Below are 17792 nucleotides of genomic sequence, written 5' to 3'. Positions count from 1 at the left end.
GTGATCCTGCATTTAAAACAGAAGCAGAAAGTCCTGTTTTAAATGCAGGATTTTAGGCTGGTGTAGAGATGCCCCTAGTTGTGTCTGTCCTGCATGCCATCTATCCCGCTTTAGATGCAAACCACTTCAGATGAAGCATGCTGACAGCCAGTTTGTGGCACCTATAGCAGTAATTTCCTCTATTTCTGATGTTCAGGCTGAGAGAGCCATTGCTTATCTAACCAAGATGGCACCACCCTATGCAAGAGGTATCTATCAACAGGCTTGAGGGGAACCTGAATGTTTGCAAAAGTACAAAAAAAAAAAAACACTTTAGGGAAAAAAATCCTAAGAGAACCCCCAAAATAGCCCAATAAAGACAGTGTGTGCAATGCTGACTGACTGTTTTTTGGGAGTGGGGGATGGAAAACTGGGGGAATGGAATGGAGTGGCTGGAATCTTGAACACCAAGATTCCACGCTACAACATTTTGTTGCAGGTAGCTTGGGCAGGTTACCCACTCTCAGCCTAAGCTATAACATAGGATTGATGTGAGGATAAAAATGGACAGGGTGGGGAAAGAACCAATGTAAACCGCCTTCAACTCCTTGGAGAAAAGGTGGGATAAAAATGTAATAAATAAATAGGATGAAATTCATGGCAGTGCTTGTGTATTTTGAAATGACCTTGGAATTAATTCCGGGGGGCGGGGGCAGTGTGTTAATCTTGTGGTGCCTGAGAAACGGATAGATTTCTTAATGGCATAAGCATTAATGAACTGAAGCCTGCTTCGTCAGATGCATGAAATGTTGTTCTCAGTTGGCATATGAACACTCATGAGTTCGAGGGTTGGGGGAATGCAGGCGTTGAGTTCAAAAGGCTGTGAAATGCAAAGGGTAGCTGTAGGTCTGTGACATTTCTGCGCAGAGTCCAAATTTCTGCTCATGTGTCTCTGGATTCTTGAGTGTGTGTGCGCATTCATTTGCTAATTGAGAATAACCATTCAAGCATCTGATAAAGTGGGCTGTAGTTCATGAAAGCTTATGCAGGTGCCACAAGATGCTTGCTTGCTTTTGGAATTAAATTGTCTACTAAAACACACTTTTTTCATTCATGGTTCAGTATTCATTCTGAGCGTCTCTGTTATGGTGATGATGACTGAGAATCTGTAGAGGTGGTTTCCTTCTTCCTAAAAATTACTTCCCCAATTCGGAATAGAAAAGATGTTACCAGATGGCTGAACTTTTAGGTTGCTATAAAACCATATTTGCATTTTAAAATATAATTATAAGCAAAGACATGCAAGTGAGATTTCTCTATGGTCTGTAAAGTAACTAGCAAGCCTCTTTGCAAATTATTATCTGTTGCCATCATAATCATATGTACATGTTTTACAGAAACCCTAGATAATTAATTTAAATGACAAAGGGCAGTTTCTTATACTTGTCCTTCTTTAAATGTGTTAATGTGTGTGCAGATTGTTGCAAACCATCTGTACTGGGTGGGCTGTGGAGATTTGGAACATCAGCTGTTTCCTTTTTTCTTTTTCCACCTTGCATTCCTTATAAGTATAAGTGTACAACGGCATGTCCACGCTACAGACATCAAGTGGGTGCATCAGTAATTCACTTTTCCTGTGGAATCCTGGGAGTTGTAGTCCTAAAGTGAGAGATCTCTAACAGAAGATTCTCAACTTCTCACCAAGCTACTATCCCCAGGATTCTTTAGGCAAAGCAGGATCAGTTAAAGTGGCCTAAAACTGATATGTTTGCAGTGTAGATAGACCAAATCGGGGTGGGGAACTGTGTCCCACCAGAAGTTGTTGGAGTGAAACAGCCTCAACCAGTATGGCCAGTGATGATGGGAGTTGTAGTCCAACAACAGCTGGACTTCCACAGGTTACCCACCTCTGCCCTAAATGAACAAAAGCGACAGAATGGAATTCTTGCTGGATTTTGTTTATCCTTCAAAAACAAAGTAGTTAGTAGTAAGAATTCCCAAATTCTTGAGAATAGTCACTACAGGCATCTTCTCACGCTTTGGTCCATGCATTTAATCAACATGCAGAGAGGAGTGGGATCATAGCTGCTGGCCTGGCTCCTGACCGTGATGTGCCTGCTGGCCCCGCCACTGACCTCTGCGCATAGGGCAGAATGTGAGAACAGGCTCTACTTGAATGCAGTTTGAAACCTTGGCACTGCCAGGATTCCTGACTGTGAATGCATATATGCCATCTGATATGCATAGAGCCCATTCTTGCATGGTGCACAATGCCTGGAGTTCAGCGGTGGGTGCACAGATATTGGGGGCAGGGCTAATGACTGAGATTCCCCTTCTCTGCATGTGTTGATAGACCATTGCAAAGCGACGAGTTGTGTTCTTGCAGCTCTGCTCTCCTTGCCCTCAGATGGCCTTAACTCTCCTACTTCAAAGACTTGCTGGCAATACTGTATTGAATGCTTTTGCCTTTGTGTTTATTCTCGTTTTCGCAATAGGTGAATTTTATTTTGTTTTTATTCTTATTTTATTTGAAAATATATATCCCCTTGAGTGCTTAGTAGGTGGAGGGGCGATTCATAAATATGTCAAATAAATAATAAATAAAATGCATTGCATTGTCATCCCCCCCTCTTTCTTTGTCTTGCAGACAGGACAGGATGGGTCATCCCAGAGACCTACACCCACTCGAATCCCTGTGTCTAAAGGTATGAAAGCCGGGAAGCCAGTAGTGACAGCCCCAGGATCAGGAAATCAGACCAAATTCGAGCCTCGTGCCGAGACTCAGTCTATGAAAATAGAACTGAAGAAGTCTCCAGCCAGTAGCTCTACCTCCCTTGCTGGGGGGAAGGGCTGAAGGCAGTGACTAAGGGGGTATGTTGTGCAGGTCTTACTGCTACCATGGAAATAAGCCCCCCCCTGTCTGTTTAGTTGTTAGTATTTGCACATACTAATGAAGTCTGCTGAAGCTGTCACCTCTACTAAAATATGCATGTTTTTACCTACCAAATGTAACCATACTATCTTTCTCCCTCTTTGTTGGGTTAAAGTCTCATTAAAAATAGGCCTAGTTCGGCAACTTCTAAAATGGGGCTGCTGTTGAGGTTGACTCCCCCCCCCCAACAATGACTCTCCCTGCTCCATTTTTCTTAAAATCTTATGCACCATTTTCTTTGCTGCACGTGATCATTTTTGACCTTGCTTCTGAGGCAACTAAATCAGTAGTTTGCCAGAGAAGTCTGGGAGGTGAGCACCAAATGAGGTGAGCTCATTTCAGAAGGTGCTCAGTCCGTTCATCTAATTCTGATGTTTATGAGATAGGAACTGCTAATATGGAAACAGCTCTCTAAACAGTACTCAGGTAGATATTTTGTGGACCATCAGAGAACTGAGAGACTTCTGATATGGCAGATCTTTTCTTCCCCCTCAAGTAAGATTGGACTGAAGGCTCACTAAAATCAGTTTGAAAGGTACTCATCCATATCAGTGAGCTATGGATCAGATCTGCAGTAAACAATCAACATTATATTATGCTTTGCACCATTTGGTCTTGGCAAGATCCTAATACAAACAGAGTGGTTGGGTGGTGAGAAGTCCTGCTGGCAGATCCTACTTACAAGTAGATGCTATTAAAAACAATGTATTTGGAATATGCGTGTTACTCAAGATCGCATATGTCTGTCTCAAATCAAGGCCTGGGTCTAGGGTTATCATCAACTAAATGTTGTGTCTTCTGCCTGTTATTGGACTCCTTGAAGTACCTTCCATTTAATTTTGAAAGCATGTTTTAAGAATGGGAATTGGTGTGCATATGATTGATTGACTACCATTATAACAATGTTTGTCTAATAGAACCACAGCTGTTGTGAGCATTTCCACTGAAGGAAGCTTCCACAGAAGTGCACGACTAGAACAAAAATGCCTACCTCTTGCAGGAGTGACGTGACATGCAAAATCTATGTAGAGTGTACTTTTTTTTCCTTTTCTAATGATCTAGTCGAATGACCCATGAAAATTCGGCCTCAAATTCCTTAATAACCCCCATCTAGAGCAAAGAGAAATCATGCACAGTAGCAATAAGAACATGTATGCAACTAGTGACAATAAAAAGTGAAGTGGCTAAAGCAGAGTGAATGGATTTATCCATTAGGAGGATATACTGGAAATCTGTGCAACAAAGAGATTTGGTAGTTTAGAAATAGTGGGAGGGAACAGCCCATAAAAGGAAGACAAGCATCCATCAATAGTTGTAAGTAAAGTGTGAATGAATGAATAAATTGTAGGCGAAATTATGCCAAAAATGATACCCTAGTCTGCCACTCTTGTAAAAGCCACAATATTATAACAGAAAGTCTAGTGGAAGAGAGGCAGTTTTTCTTCTTCACTACAGTGTTTCTGGGCTGAAGTGTTTCATTAATATTTCAAATTCCAGATGGGTAGCTGTGTTGGTTTGTTGCAGCAAAAAACAACAAAAAGTTGTATGGCCCCTTTAACCTGGCATAAGCTTTTGTGGGTGAGAGCCCTGATCGTTCGATTGTGCTCCAGGCCACAAAAGCTTGTGCCACGATACAGGTGTGGGTCTTTAAGGTGCCACAGGACTCTTTTGACATTTCTGTTTACCTGAGTGGGCTAGCTATAATTCAACTGGAAGTAATAAATTAAAACACTTGGGGTTGTATCCAATGTTAGTCCATTATAGAGTAGACCCATTGAAATGAATGGGACTTACATTAGACTAATATTGGATACAACCCTTGTGTTATCACATCAGATTTATAGCAGCTACCGGTGGAGAGGACCTCCATTTCTAATGGTATAACCATGCATGGAAGCTTTTGTAGGGAACTGGCAGTCAACAGTAGCCAGGACAAGTATTCTTCACTGGAGTCATTTGATTCCAGTAATGTTTCATTTTGATTCCCCTTGCTTTATTTTGGCATTGATGGACAACTAAATTATGCCGTATTTCTAGGTATTTCACAGCTGTTTTAGCAAAAGTTCCAAAATGTTCATGTGAAGCTCAAAGTTTGATTCATACTGAATGCTTGAAGTTCTGTAGTTGTGAATAATTGTTTATAGAGGTAAAAAGTGTAAGAGTCCAATTTAACACTGATTTGGAAATTGACTTGATATAAATTTGTAAAACTTGCTAGAACAAGCATGTTCTTTTTAATCCAGAAATTAAGCGAGTGCCACAGTAGCAGTAAGGGAAAAGTTGCACAGCCCTAGAGAGTGTTTAGAGGAACAATTAATCCACCACTGTGTGTGCCAGAATCAGGTTAATAAATGTTGTATTAATTTTTCTGAGTCTTGGTTTTCTCCAGCCATATTGTACACTGTAACTCATTTCCTTCACTTAGCTCCCCTGTTCCTTTTCTCTCTCCTAGGAACACCTTCAGCTACTCCAGTGTGTTCACTCTCTTTCTCTCACATACACACTCAACGTGCACACAACACCTAGCTTCACAATGCTTCCTCGTTGCTCCTTTTGTGGTAAGGCTGTGCTAGAATTAGCAATGGCAAGAGCTGCTACTCTCTGTCTTCAGCGGAGAAGGCTAATGCTTCTGTATGGAAAGGAGACGAGAGAATGTTGCTTTATGTTGACTCTCTTAACGTAATAAATAATGTAATAACATAAATAAAATGGGACAAATGAGAGGAGTGACTTGTGTGCACACCTGATCTATGCAATCTTTCCCTGGTAGGTGGCAGGAGAGTTCACTTCTGTCTCCGTTTCCTCTTTCCATTTTTCGTTTCTGGGCCATGTCAGAAAGATGGAATCCAAGAACTGGATTTTACATATATGATTACCAAAATGCCCGCCATGGGAGAGGTGTGTGTGGCTTGTATACTGCAACAACGCCAAAGCGGAGTGGAGTGCATATCCCACCCTCATTACATCCCATGAGGGACTCATTCAGTAATGACCTGGCCACCCAACTGCCAGGGTGGAAGGTGGGTTTCACCCTCCTTCCTACAACAGTCTGCAAGTGCAGTGCTTTACTTTGTCCATAGGAGTGAATGGCAGCCATTCACTTACATGGGACAAACGAAAGGAGTCCGTTCAGGACACTATTGAGAGAGTGGCTGACTGCGTTCCTTTCATCTAGTGGGTCCATCCATTTGAGAGTCAAGGACGTTCTGTCTGTGTGTAGCTCCACCCTCAGTTCTGTCCGTCCATCATACTGTGACAGAATGTGGGAACCAGCTTTTTATAGAGAGGGGCAATGATTATAATGCACCAGATCATGCCTTGTTTGTAGATGGGCAATTTGATGTTGAGAAGTTGGACACCATTTTACGGTGGCATCATGTCAGGAGGTCACCCCTGCTGCCTTCTGAAATCCTCAGGTAGCCAGAATCAACACGCAGACAATAGGGCTCTTTTCCAAGGCTTTATTCCCATTCAGCCTAATGACACTTACAGATGCTGATTGCTTGCTCCTACGAGTGAGACTTAAGAGAGCTGCCTACTTGGGGGTTCTAGCCTTAGGAATCAGTTGATCTCTGTTTGGAGGGTCAGGCAGGAAACCTCTGAACTTATGGGCTAGGAGGAGAGAGTCCACCCCTTTCCCATGGGGCATCGAGGTGCCGCTGTTGCTGCTGCGCCAAGCGGGCTGAGCACCTCCTCTCAGCGCCCGCCATCTACCGCTTGACGCTGCGCCGGCGCCTAGCGCCCAGAAACTGCTGTTGCGTCTCCCTCTCCCTGCCAGGGTCACTATCACTCTCAGGAATGTGTACCGGGAGGGGCTGCGCCTCTGAACAGCGTGAGGGTTCCTCTCCCATGGTTTCTATCTCTTCCTCAGAATCTGAACTGCTTTGGGGCTCTCTGGGCTCTGATCCAACCCTCACACATCACTAACCACCTCTAGTCACTGATTGCAGATAGAAGAAAACTATTCCGCTGCTTCAAGGGGGAAGGATTGCATGATTTAATTTAGAGTAAGGTTTCCCCACATGAGGGAAAGGGGAACTAAGCATGCCGTCACAGACTGTTTTACTCGACGGCCCAACCAGTACATATTTTGCCAACTTTCAGGATTACATGAACTGGCCCTCATGTTCAAGTGTCACCTGAGCAAAAACCTGCTAGAAATGGGAATCTGGGCTCTGTGCACTATCCACTGATGTGATTCATCTAATGACTCATGAATTCCTAACATTCTGTTGCCGCAGTTGCTTGGGCCATCATTGCTGCTGCTGCTGTTTAATATAATGCACCGGGAGTAAAGTAACATGAAGTTCTCAAGATGGCTGTCAAGGATGGACTAAATATAATGCTTACCTGCTTAGGTATCCTCTCAAGATTAATATGGGTCTGGGGTCATGTTGATTACAATGTAAGGACATCACACTTGCATAGTAAAACACTGTACGCTAACACACTCCTATGTTTTAACTGGCGTATAGCACAAGCTGTTACAGTAAGAGTGCTTTTAAAGACTTCTGACATGCTTCTATTGCATATCAGCTGCTGATATTTCTGAGCTTGATTGAAACTCATTTGTTGGCAGTGAGATCATCTTTGGGGGCTTATTTTCATGAAGGTCATGTTTTTCTTTCCTGAATCAGCATAATCCCTTCATCTTGACTAAGCTTTTATAAGAACTTGAGCTAATATTTTCCAATTATAAAAGTTGATTTCATTTTAAAACTATCTTATTATGTTCTGTGTTCAACTTGTGTGTGTATGTGCGCCCATGTGTTTAAGTGGGGAGAAAGAGAGAGAGAGAGAGGTTGACTACTTTTACTAGGAACAATGAACTGAGGGCACAATCCTATGCATGCTTAGACAGAAAAATGCCCCACACCTCCCGGCATTCCCCCAGCCAGCACTGCTGGCTGGGGAATGCTGGGAGTTGTAGGACTTTTTTTGTCTAAGCATGCAAAGGATTGCACCTTAAAAGTACTAAGCCAAGCAAGAGTGCATTTGGGTTTAATTAATTTGCATTGTGTAGGAGACATACAAAATGATATACTCCTATGCATAAGGGCGCAATCCTATGCAGATAGGCAGTTGTGTCTGAACTCAGAGGCAACCGCCTATCCAATACAGGGCAGGAGTAGCACAGAGGGGATTGTTCCCTCCACGCTTCTCCTGCCTGCATTTTTGGCTAGACAGCTGAGCGGGAGAGGAGGCTGCTGGACGACACACAGGATGTGTCGTACCAGCATTTCCGCCCCCCCCACGCCCTCCCCCCCCCCCGGAACGCTCCCCAGAACGCTCCATTTTGGCCGCTCCGCACTCCTCTTGCAGACGCGGAGCCTGGGGCTCTTCTGTGCGGCCTGCAAGGCAGCGCGGGAGAGGGGGAAGGTCAGTTCCTAGAAAACCAGATATCCTGTGGCTGTCTAGCGCTGACTAGCGGCCATAGGATTGCTCCCTAAGGCTCTTGTAAGATAAGTTTTTGAAAGTTATTTCAAACATAGATGTGGCAGCGCAGAATGTCATGTGTTTGTGTGTGTTTGTCACAGGGTTCTACGAAATCACTCCATGAGACATGCACAAAATAATTTAAATTGTAAAGAGAAAATTAATTTTAAAATATTGAAATATAATTCAGTCAACTTGATCATACTTAGACTTTATACAAGCTGTTCGGTATGATTTATGATGATCAGGGTTGTGATTTATGCTATTTGGTATTTGGATACCGGTCATGTACCAAGGGCATGCTATTTTATCAAAGAGATATAGCTACAGATATATACACAACCACAGGTTTCCCTTTCTCCATGAATTTGAGTGGATCATATTTCCAAGTAAGTTTATTAGAGAATGACTGAGACAAATTCGAGTAGTGCCATCTAGTGGTAATTTTCTATAGTAGCTAGGTTTTAAAATGTGATCTAATCAGGATTTCTTTCTTCTCCTTCAGCTCTGATTTAGCCAATGCACACACAGGGATTTAGATAACCTAGTAAAAATGGGGAAATATGCCAAACTCCTGTACATTTGTAAAGTCCAAAATTAATTTTAGGAATTATCCATATTAAACTGGAAGAGAGGTGGAGCATAATAAAATCAATCATAAACAATAACTTAAAAAGAATGGGGAATATTGGTTCATCTCTATACACAGCTCCCATTGTATTTCAGGTTAAAGGGCCATTGTTCAGGGGAATATTTAGTACCAATGTAACTACTTGTAAAGGAGAAATAGTCAGACTTTTTGAAGCTTGGATGCTTTACATTCCTGGAGAACTTTGATTTCACAACCCAGTCTTATGCATGTTTCTTCAGAGGTATCCTCTGTTTAATGAGGCTTTCTTCCCTAGGAAGTGTGCTTAGGACTGCAACTCCCTATGCCTGTCTGAATATATTTAACGTGTAGCTACATGTGGTACTAAATATTTATCTGTGGAGGAATACGTATAACTTGAAATATGTTGGTATCTTGCTTATTCATCATTTTGAAGCAGTACATTTCTTCAATGCCTATTACAATCTTCTATGCACCCATATTCAAGATGATGAATATACTTACAGATGGAAGGAGAGATGCCTCCACTGTGAATATATATGTGGCTAATATATTTGAATTAGAAGCTTTAAAAATGTTCTGTAGAAAGAAATTTACCATCAAGACACCTAAATGACTTTGAAAATATGATTCTGATTTGTCAAAACTGTGAAGTATAATGATAAAGCTAAATTGTCTCGTACATACAGAGCTAGGAAAACCTTACATTTAGGCAGCGTCTCGTAAATGGACTTCCCCTCTCACTCCTCCCTTTTACACCCTGCCCCCCTCCACACCACCCAGATCTGTTCTGGAGGATTCCCCAACCCTCTGGAACAGATTTGGGAGGGTGGAGCAGTGTTATGTGTCCAATCCACGGGAGGATGGACACCTTTGGATATAGTCCATTAGTACTACAAACTGCTTTCTATTCAGTATTTAAAGAAAGCTATATGGGATGGATCCAGACTTAATTGCAATTTTATACCCACTTACTTTGGAGTAAGTTGTTTTTAGTTATATGTTGTTTGTGTATATTGTCCGTGTACTTTTATGTAAATTGCTTTTAAACTTTGTATATTGTATTTTAATGTTTTAACTTCTTAAACAGCCCAGAGAGCTTCGGCTATGGGGTGGTATAGAAATGTAATTAATAATAATAATAATAATAAATATCCCATTGAACTTTATGGGACTTACTTCTGAATTAGATATATGTACAGGATTGCACTGTAAATTAGTTCCCCTCAGTTCCCACTGAAATCAATGGGACAAGTTAGTCATGACTAAATTCCACATTAATCTCAGTGAGACCTAACTACAGCTAACTTTGTCTGGATCCAACCCCATGTAAATATATACTAAATAGTATACAATTCCAAATAAGATAAAACAAGTGCTGGAAATATTTAAAGGAGGTTTTGTTGTTGTTGGGTTGCTGTTTTTTACAGTACTTGTGAGGTTGTCTCACGCAGTAAAAGAATATTGAGGAAAAATAATGGATGTGGTAAACAAAATGCTAAAGGAACTAATTTTACATACAATAATATTTATTTTAGGGAGCAAGCCTGTGGCCACTATACACAGTCTAGAGGGCTATAGAATTTTGGGGTTTCCAGAAAATGAGGTCAGAGCCAGGGCTCTGAATGCGGTTCCCCAAAACCATGCTCTCTGCCCTCTCCTCCTCCTAGCTGGCATGATTTTCTCTGCATTGGAAACATTTCTGTGCTTAGAAATGAAACACGGAGATGGCAAAAGGGGGTGGTCCTGGGGCGGGAAGGGAGGAGACTGTGGAAGCTGCTTTACGCAGCCTCCTATGCACTGCGTGACCTCCTTCCCTCCTCCTCCCCAAAGCCACGGCTGGGCAGCTGAAATTGGCCAGCTAGCCAAAACTGCGCGGCAGACAGGGCATGGAGGTGAGGATCCCCTCCATTCTCCAGCCACCCTGCACTGCTTACCCTGCAGGCTCCCAAATTTGGAGGCTGCCAACTGTCGTAATACAGGATTGCTCCCTTATTCTCTTTGCAACATGCAGTTCCTAAAGAAAAGGAAGAGTTGTTAATTTCTATGGTTACAGCTGCAAAGTTAGTACTAGCTTGTCATTGGTGGCAGAAGAGGATTCCTGATAAAGAGCAGATGTTGAATGTGCAGTCTGGCCATAATTGACATTTTGAGTTGAAAGCAATGGAGAATGAATGTCAAAGACAATTTAATGTCTTAAATTATATCTCTTTTCAAGAGTCCATAACAGAAATTATTTCATTTTACTATGAGAAAAAATGTATTAGATATTTAAACGAAATTTGCATGGAAATAAGATATGACATTTAATGTATTATACTTATATAATATTTATCTTGAGAACTCAAGGCATCCTGTTTACTGTGGGTGCATTGCCCTATGAGTGGAGGATCCCAATAGGACTCAGTACTTGTTCTTCCCTCCTCCATTGTCTATGTGTACGTAAGCAGGAGGAGGGCACTGGGGGAAAGGGAGGTCTCTCTGCCCAGTACAACTTGCTTACAAGCATGAGTTACCTGCATAGAGTAGAGGGCAGGGCTGGCTAGGGATATAGGAGGCACGCATGGATCTCCCATTCATTCTAATGGCCCCCTCGCCGTTGTGTGCTTAGGTGGTGGAAGGGGATAAACAGGGCTCTTCTGTGCGCTATCAAAATTCTCTGCACATGAGTGGGTTACGCCATCTCTGTTTATATATGATGTGATGTCTGAAGATGGGGATAGAATGTCCTCAGTAATACTCCAGGCTCTAATCTCTCCTGTAGCTATCTTGATATGGGTAATTCTGCTCTGCCTTACTTGAAGTGTTTGAAGTGGCACTTTGAGGTTTCTGAATGTAGCAAGGCTACTCATGGGATTAAAGAATTAACAGTATGGGTCCTCATAGCATTTCATGTTTCCCCATGGTAACAGTCATTGCTTTGCTATGTTTCTTTTTCCTTTAGAGAGCATCGTCATTCATCAGTTACGCATGAACTCAAGATGAGACACCGTGCCAACTCCATACTACAAGTATGCACTCCTTCTCCACACCACTTGGTTGGATCACTGCTGAAACTCCACCGCCGTCACTGTGATCTTCCATGCTACTGATCACGTATGGAAGTATTTTACTGCTTTCATTGGAATCTAGAGGGTTTTTTGTGCAGATTTTTTTTTAAAAAAAGAAACGATGTGTTTGCTGATTTTTTGAAACTAGATGGAAAGGGGGAACCGCATCTTCTGTGCCAATTTTACTCTAATTTTGCAAAGCCTTTGGCACATGTTTGATTTTTGTTTGGTGTTTCCTACATAATTTATTTTATAATACATTTCGTAACGCAGGACTTTTTTGCCAAACTTTCTGACTGATGTTATCCATGGCACATTCATTTGTAGAATACACTGTCAAAATTGGAAAGTGCCAGTTTGTATATTTTCTATTGGAATTTATAAAGATGTTGACTTGACCTCAATAACAGCACCTTTTAAAGAAAACTTGCCACCGATTTTCCCAGCCATAATGTGACTGTGAGATTAATTGCTCTGAAGACTGCTTTGTGAGGATAGTATTATAGGGTTTTTTTGCACTGCGCTGTGGTTTAATATAAAACTGAATACCAACAAACCAAAACCTTGAAACTGTATTAGATTTAGAAATTGTTTTTAATTGTTGTATGCTGATGTCTGGTCAGCTGTGCTCATATAATGTGTGCTTTTACATATACCTGTACCAAAAGGTTCCTTTTTTATCACACTGTAACAAATAAATTTTCACAAGTGTGCAACAGTAATCTGGTGTCCCGGTTGTAACCCTAGTATTAGAAAAGGCTGTTCACATTGAAGCTGACCTTAGTACCAGATCATATTGGCTGAGGATTTTATGCTTGGATCCTTGTGAGCTAAATACTGATATGGTTGAGAGATTAACAGTTCAGTCCTGTGCGGTTTGCTGCACCTAAACCTGTTGATTTTGCTGGTCTTAGGCATGTTTAAGTCTGCATAAGTTTAGGCTGCAAATGATCAGCCAACTGCTTCACGGCTATGGTTGCTATGATATACTCTGAGTTAGCTGCACACAATTTGGGGACATGCAAAACTACCCTTGTTTGTCTAGGGTAGAGATTTCAGACTGAAAATAAACTATCCATTTTGGTGATAGTGACCAGGATCCAAAGGGCCCTATGCAGGCACCTAAATTGTTTCTGCATATGCACAAGTGTTCTGTCATTTTCCACTTCATCCCTTCCTGCTGCACTGCATGCTGCTTTGGGAGAGGGAATGCAGGGCTGCAGTGAAAAGAATGTGCCTGAAAAGCACGCCCAGCCCTCGGGACTCCAGCTGTATTTCTGTGCCGTCATTCAAAGCATGCTGACGTTAATGCAGAAATTCTCGGTGTGACAAAAGGGGGGTGGTGGAATCTGCTGAACTTTCAGACTTATTTATGCCATGTTTTAATCCGTCTGGGCTTTGTTTTACTACACATTTTATTTACCACTTATGAGATTTCATGCGAGTGTGTTTGTGAAGAATCTGTACACTAGAAATGGCAGCCTTGCTCCTCTGTACCTCAGCGCTATATATTCTAGAAGGATTGCAAAATTAGCATCATTACTGAGTCAACAGCACTGGCGAAGCATTCTGGGAATCCTTTGGCAGCTGCATTTTGAATAAAAATGAATTCATTTTTTAAAAATGCCTTTTCAATGAGATGTAATCCCTACATCGTTAAACTACTTTCAAAAATTGTTTTGGTTTCAAATTGTCCCCACATTTACATTCTAGAATGCTGTATGTATATATATATATTTGAATTGCACATAGCTGTAATAAGGGAAGTGTTAATAGGAAAAAAAAACCTGAACTGGTGGGTAGTAGCAGTTTAACATTTTGCACCCACACTGTGCAGAACACAGAAGTCTTATAATTTAGGGACTTTAGAATAGTGTACAGATAGAAATGCTTGGCTAGTGTAAGATGCACTGAGTCAATGCATCTGGTGCTCACAAAAAGGGGCAATGTACCTCATCATGTGCTGATCATTGCTACTCCAAAGAGTGTAGTTGGTTTAGTCCATATTCTTGACTCATCAGCCGCTCCCATGCTAATTGGTACCTGCCATTGGGGAGAGCCTGACATTGTGTCAGTAACAGAGAGGAAATAGGTGAAATGGAATGACAGGATTTTTGACTGTGAATGTGGGTAGGGAAAGGTCAACTATTGACAGCGTAGAACAGAAACTATGAAGACAGCATAGAAAAGGGTTTGGGGGGAACATTTGTTGTGAAGAATTGTTAATAAAATATTGAAAAGAAGGAAGGGTTGTCAGGGTGAGCAAAAAAAAGGAGAAAACATGGAGAAAAGGCATGTAGGCAGAAAATGGGGGCAGGCGGGGTGGTGGTGAGAGGATTAGTACCTTAGAACATCTAAGGAATGAAATTGTGGTAAAAAGTACATCAACAGCAGTTTTCTGCAAATTACCCAAATGAAAATAACCTAAGGGCTATTTTACACATTACACAGCAGCAAACCTGGGTTTGCCACTAACTGTACACTCGACAAGGAGTTGTAACCAGTCATAGTTCTCTGCTTGAGTGTACCTGTATGATATGTGACTTTGTTGATCAACACTTTACATTTTTAGGTGTATAGACCTATGTTTGTGTGTGTTTTTAATTTAATATGTGGAGTGGTCCATTGGCTGCATATGTGGATGTAAATTCCAATGAAATTAAGGGGACTTCTTTCCCAGTAAACATGGATAAGATCAGGCTGTAAGGATATCAGACAAATTTGTCATAGAATTCAACCAGTGAGAAGAAACCCAACTTGTCTGCCTTGAAATTCCTACTCCAGGTTTTGTGGAGATTTCAGAAGACGACAGTGTTTTGATTTATATCAGGCTTGCACATAGAGCTGTTTGTAATTTCCTGTTACTTTTAAAATCATGAACATTAAAAACATAAACTTGGTTGTGTGTGTCCTCACTTGTGTTCCAGCAATCCTGTTTCATTTCTGCAGCAATAGCTACTCTACTTCACGGGTGGGCAGGAAGTAGATGCGGATCTACTGGGTGATTTGCAAATGGATTACAATGGATTGGCAAAGACGTCTGACTCCCAGTTGTGTAATAACAATAACAGCAACAAAATGACCTCCCACACAAACACACCAAATTATACTACTGAAATGAAGAACGCTTAGGGTAACCAGGAGTGGATTTTTTATGTGGGAGGAGTGCGAGCTTTATTCATTTCATGGAATCACAGAATCATAGTAGGGTTGGAAGGGGCCTATACAACCACTGAGTCCAACCCCCTACTCAATGCAGGAATCTAAGTCAAAGCATCCCCGACAGATGGCTGTCCAGCCTCATCTTGAACGCCTCCAGTGTGGGAGAGCCCAGCATTTCCCTGGGTAATTGGTTCCATTGTCATATTGCTCTAACAGTCGGGAAGTTTTTCCTGATATTCAGCCGGAATCTTGTGGTACTCAAAACAAATTCCTAGGCTAAGAATTCTTTAGCTGTATACTAAAGCCCTATTCAGGAGTTCAGATACCGGGTATAATCAACACATGAGGAGAGGGAGTGTGCTAGCCCCACACCCTCTGTCATTGTATTGGTCGCTTCCCACGCATGGAGGGCGCTTTGTGAAGAAAAGAGCCTTCTGTATCTGTGGAGGCTCTCCATGGGATCCAGAACACTCATTTTGCAGTGGTCTGGATTGCGTGGAGAGCCTCCACAGATACAGTACAGGAGGTTCTCCAGACTTTTGCCCTCCATGAGTAGAGGGCAATGAAATATAACAAGGGGTAGGGGTGGGCTGAAGTGCTCCCTCTCCTCACGAGTTTATCCTATTCAGTTTTATAATGTCTGAATGGGGTTTGAGTATATGTCTTTTGCACCAGGTTCCAGTTCCAGTCTTGGGCTTCTCGTAAAAAGGCAAAGCAGATCCCACAAGCCTGAAGTCTGCCAGCTCTTAATCTGTTCTGTTCACACTTTCATATTACCATGCTATCTAACAGCTGGTTTTGTTCACAGGGTTTCTTTAAGCCCATAATACTTTTCTCAAATGAGCAAGTCATCCAAAAGAATATTCTAGCAACAGTCTTAATCCAGCGCTATTTCCTGGCCTGCACAGTAAAGGCAGAATGTGGAGTAAAGGCTGTATGTCTCAGCTTAGCCCATAGGTAGCAGCACCAGTGACGTTCCTTTTTACCAATATAAAATTGCCTTGAAGTGCCTGTGCCCCAAGGCGCATGTAAATGTCACTTTAACAAGAACATGTACAATGCATGCCTGCTTCACTACCAATATGGGTGTTATGTCTTCAGATTACGTGTCGTCAGTGAAACTGATACCTGCCTTATCATTGTTCAGTGACGTTTACCAGCATCATACTGTATGCAACTTGGAAGATGTATATCTATAATGTTGGAAACAGCCCCCCATTTATAATGATCTGATCGCAGCGTGACACACAAAAATAGCTGAAGACTGTAATTAGGCTAAGGTCACCAATATGAAATACTAATTTCCAGTAAAGTGTGCCTGAACTGTTTAGCCTTGTAGTAATTCTCTTTCAGTTGAATTCATTGGGAGTATGTGTGAATGCCTACTATATAAACAGGGGGTAATGTACAAAATAAATTGTCCGGGTTCTTTCCTTGTCCTTGGCATGGATTGATTTAAATCAGCAAGAAAAAAAAAGTTGCTCACAAGCAATTGTGAGATTTTGCGAGATTTTGCATCGGTTATGAGATCTCACAGGATGTTTCAGGAGCTATCATGGAATCTGCTGGCCATAACTGGAGGAACTGAGACTGAAAGCTGTGTGTGTGTGTGTGTGAGAGAGAGAGAGAGAGAGAGAGAGAGAGAGAGAGAGAGAGACTGGCCATGCCCCCTCAGTAACCACGTCCACCACACTTTTACAAAATCCCATCTGTGCCCACAGGCCCAAAATGGCTGGAGACCAGCCATTTATTTATTTGGTTGGTTGATGATAACTATCAGCTACAGCAGATCCATAAACAAAGGTACAGAATAAGTTTGGAGAATTCTGACTTGTGTTTCAGCAGGAAAGAGAGAGTTCTGTACAGGTGGAGCTTCATGCAACTTATGTATGAACTACCCCAGGATGGGTTCTGCCAGCCACATGGGAGGCTGGCTTCCTGTGCTCACTACAAGAGGAATTCCAGGAAGAGAATCTGCCTTTCCCCAGGATGCTATCCACGCCTGCTAAAGTGGTTGTGCTAAAATACCCAGTGAAGCAGCTGCCTTGGGGATACATCCATAAGGATAAATTGTCTTCACTTCTGTCTGCTTCAGATTGCTCAGTTATCTGAGTTTATTTCCTGTGATACTCATTTTTGTAGACAGGGGGAACAGGAAGGGTGGACAACATCCCAACAGTCTGCTTTGTCCATTTTTATCTAAATGGTAGTTTACAGATGAAGTTGTACTCTTCAGCTGATGTAGGACAAGCAGGTTGAATAAAAAGTAATGGTTTTTTTAATGGGTTTTAAAATTTAAATCGGTTTTTAAAAGAAATCAAATACTAAATTCCTTATTTAAAAAAATAACATGGTTACGCTTAGATGTCATCACAATGTGCTAAACTTACACTTACAGTCCCATAAAATGAATTAATGGCTCTGTCACACTCACACACATTGAATTAGCTCCCAGTCGAACACAGATGTTCATTTCAGTTTTTCCATCACATTTAAGGGGCTTTTTAGCTTAGAAAAAAGGCAAGCAAGAAGGAACATGATAGTGGTGTATAGAATTATGTATGGTATGGAGAAAACTCGGGTCATTCAATGAAACGGAATGGTGGCAGATTCAGGACAGATA

General features: G+C 41.7%; 1 protein-coding gene across 4 annotated transcripts in view; it reads left to right on the top strand.

The window, feature by feature from the left end:
- FILIP1 (filamin A interacting protein 1) overlaps nucleotides 1-14908 on the top strand; it is a 119380-nt gene extending 104472 nt beyond the window's left edge. For 2 of the 4 annotated variants that reach the window (XM_084826909.1, XM_084826908.1), the window contains exons 6-7: nucleotides 2627-2684; nucleotides 11902-14908. In XM_084826909.1, the coding sequence (XP_084683035.1) occupies nucleotides 2627-2684; nucleotides 11902-11942 (99 nt within the window). In that variant the 3' untranslated portion in view covers nucleotides 11943-14908. Of the gene's footprint in view, nucleotides 1-2626; nucleotides 2851-11901 lie in introns of all 4 variants that reach the window. The other 2 variants (XM_084826907.1, XM_084826910.1) reach the window with 1 other exon arrangement.
- The last annotated feature ends 2884 nt before the right edge of the window (nucleotides 14909-17792 follow it).

The sequence above is a fragment of the Heloderma suspectum genome, chromosome 1 (assembly GCF_057233095.1).
Source record: "Heloderma suspectum isolate Gila_16-S chromosome 1, 16-S_ref, whole genome shotgun sequence".
NCBI classification, from domain to species: domain Eukaryota; kingdom Metazoa; phylum Chordata; class Lepidosauria; order Squamata; family Helodermatidae; genus Heloderma; species Heloderma suspectum.
The sequence above is the reverse complement of the archived record's forward strand: the minus strand, read 5'-3'. Positions and strand labels throughout refer to the sequence as shown.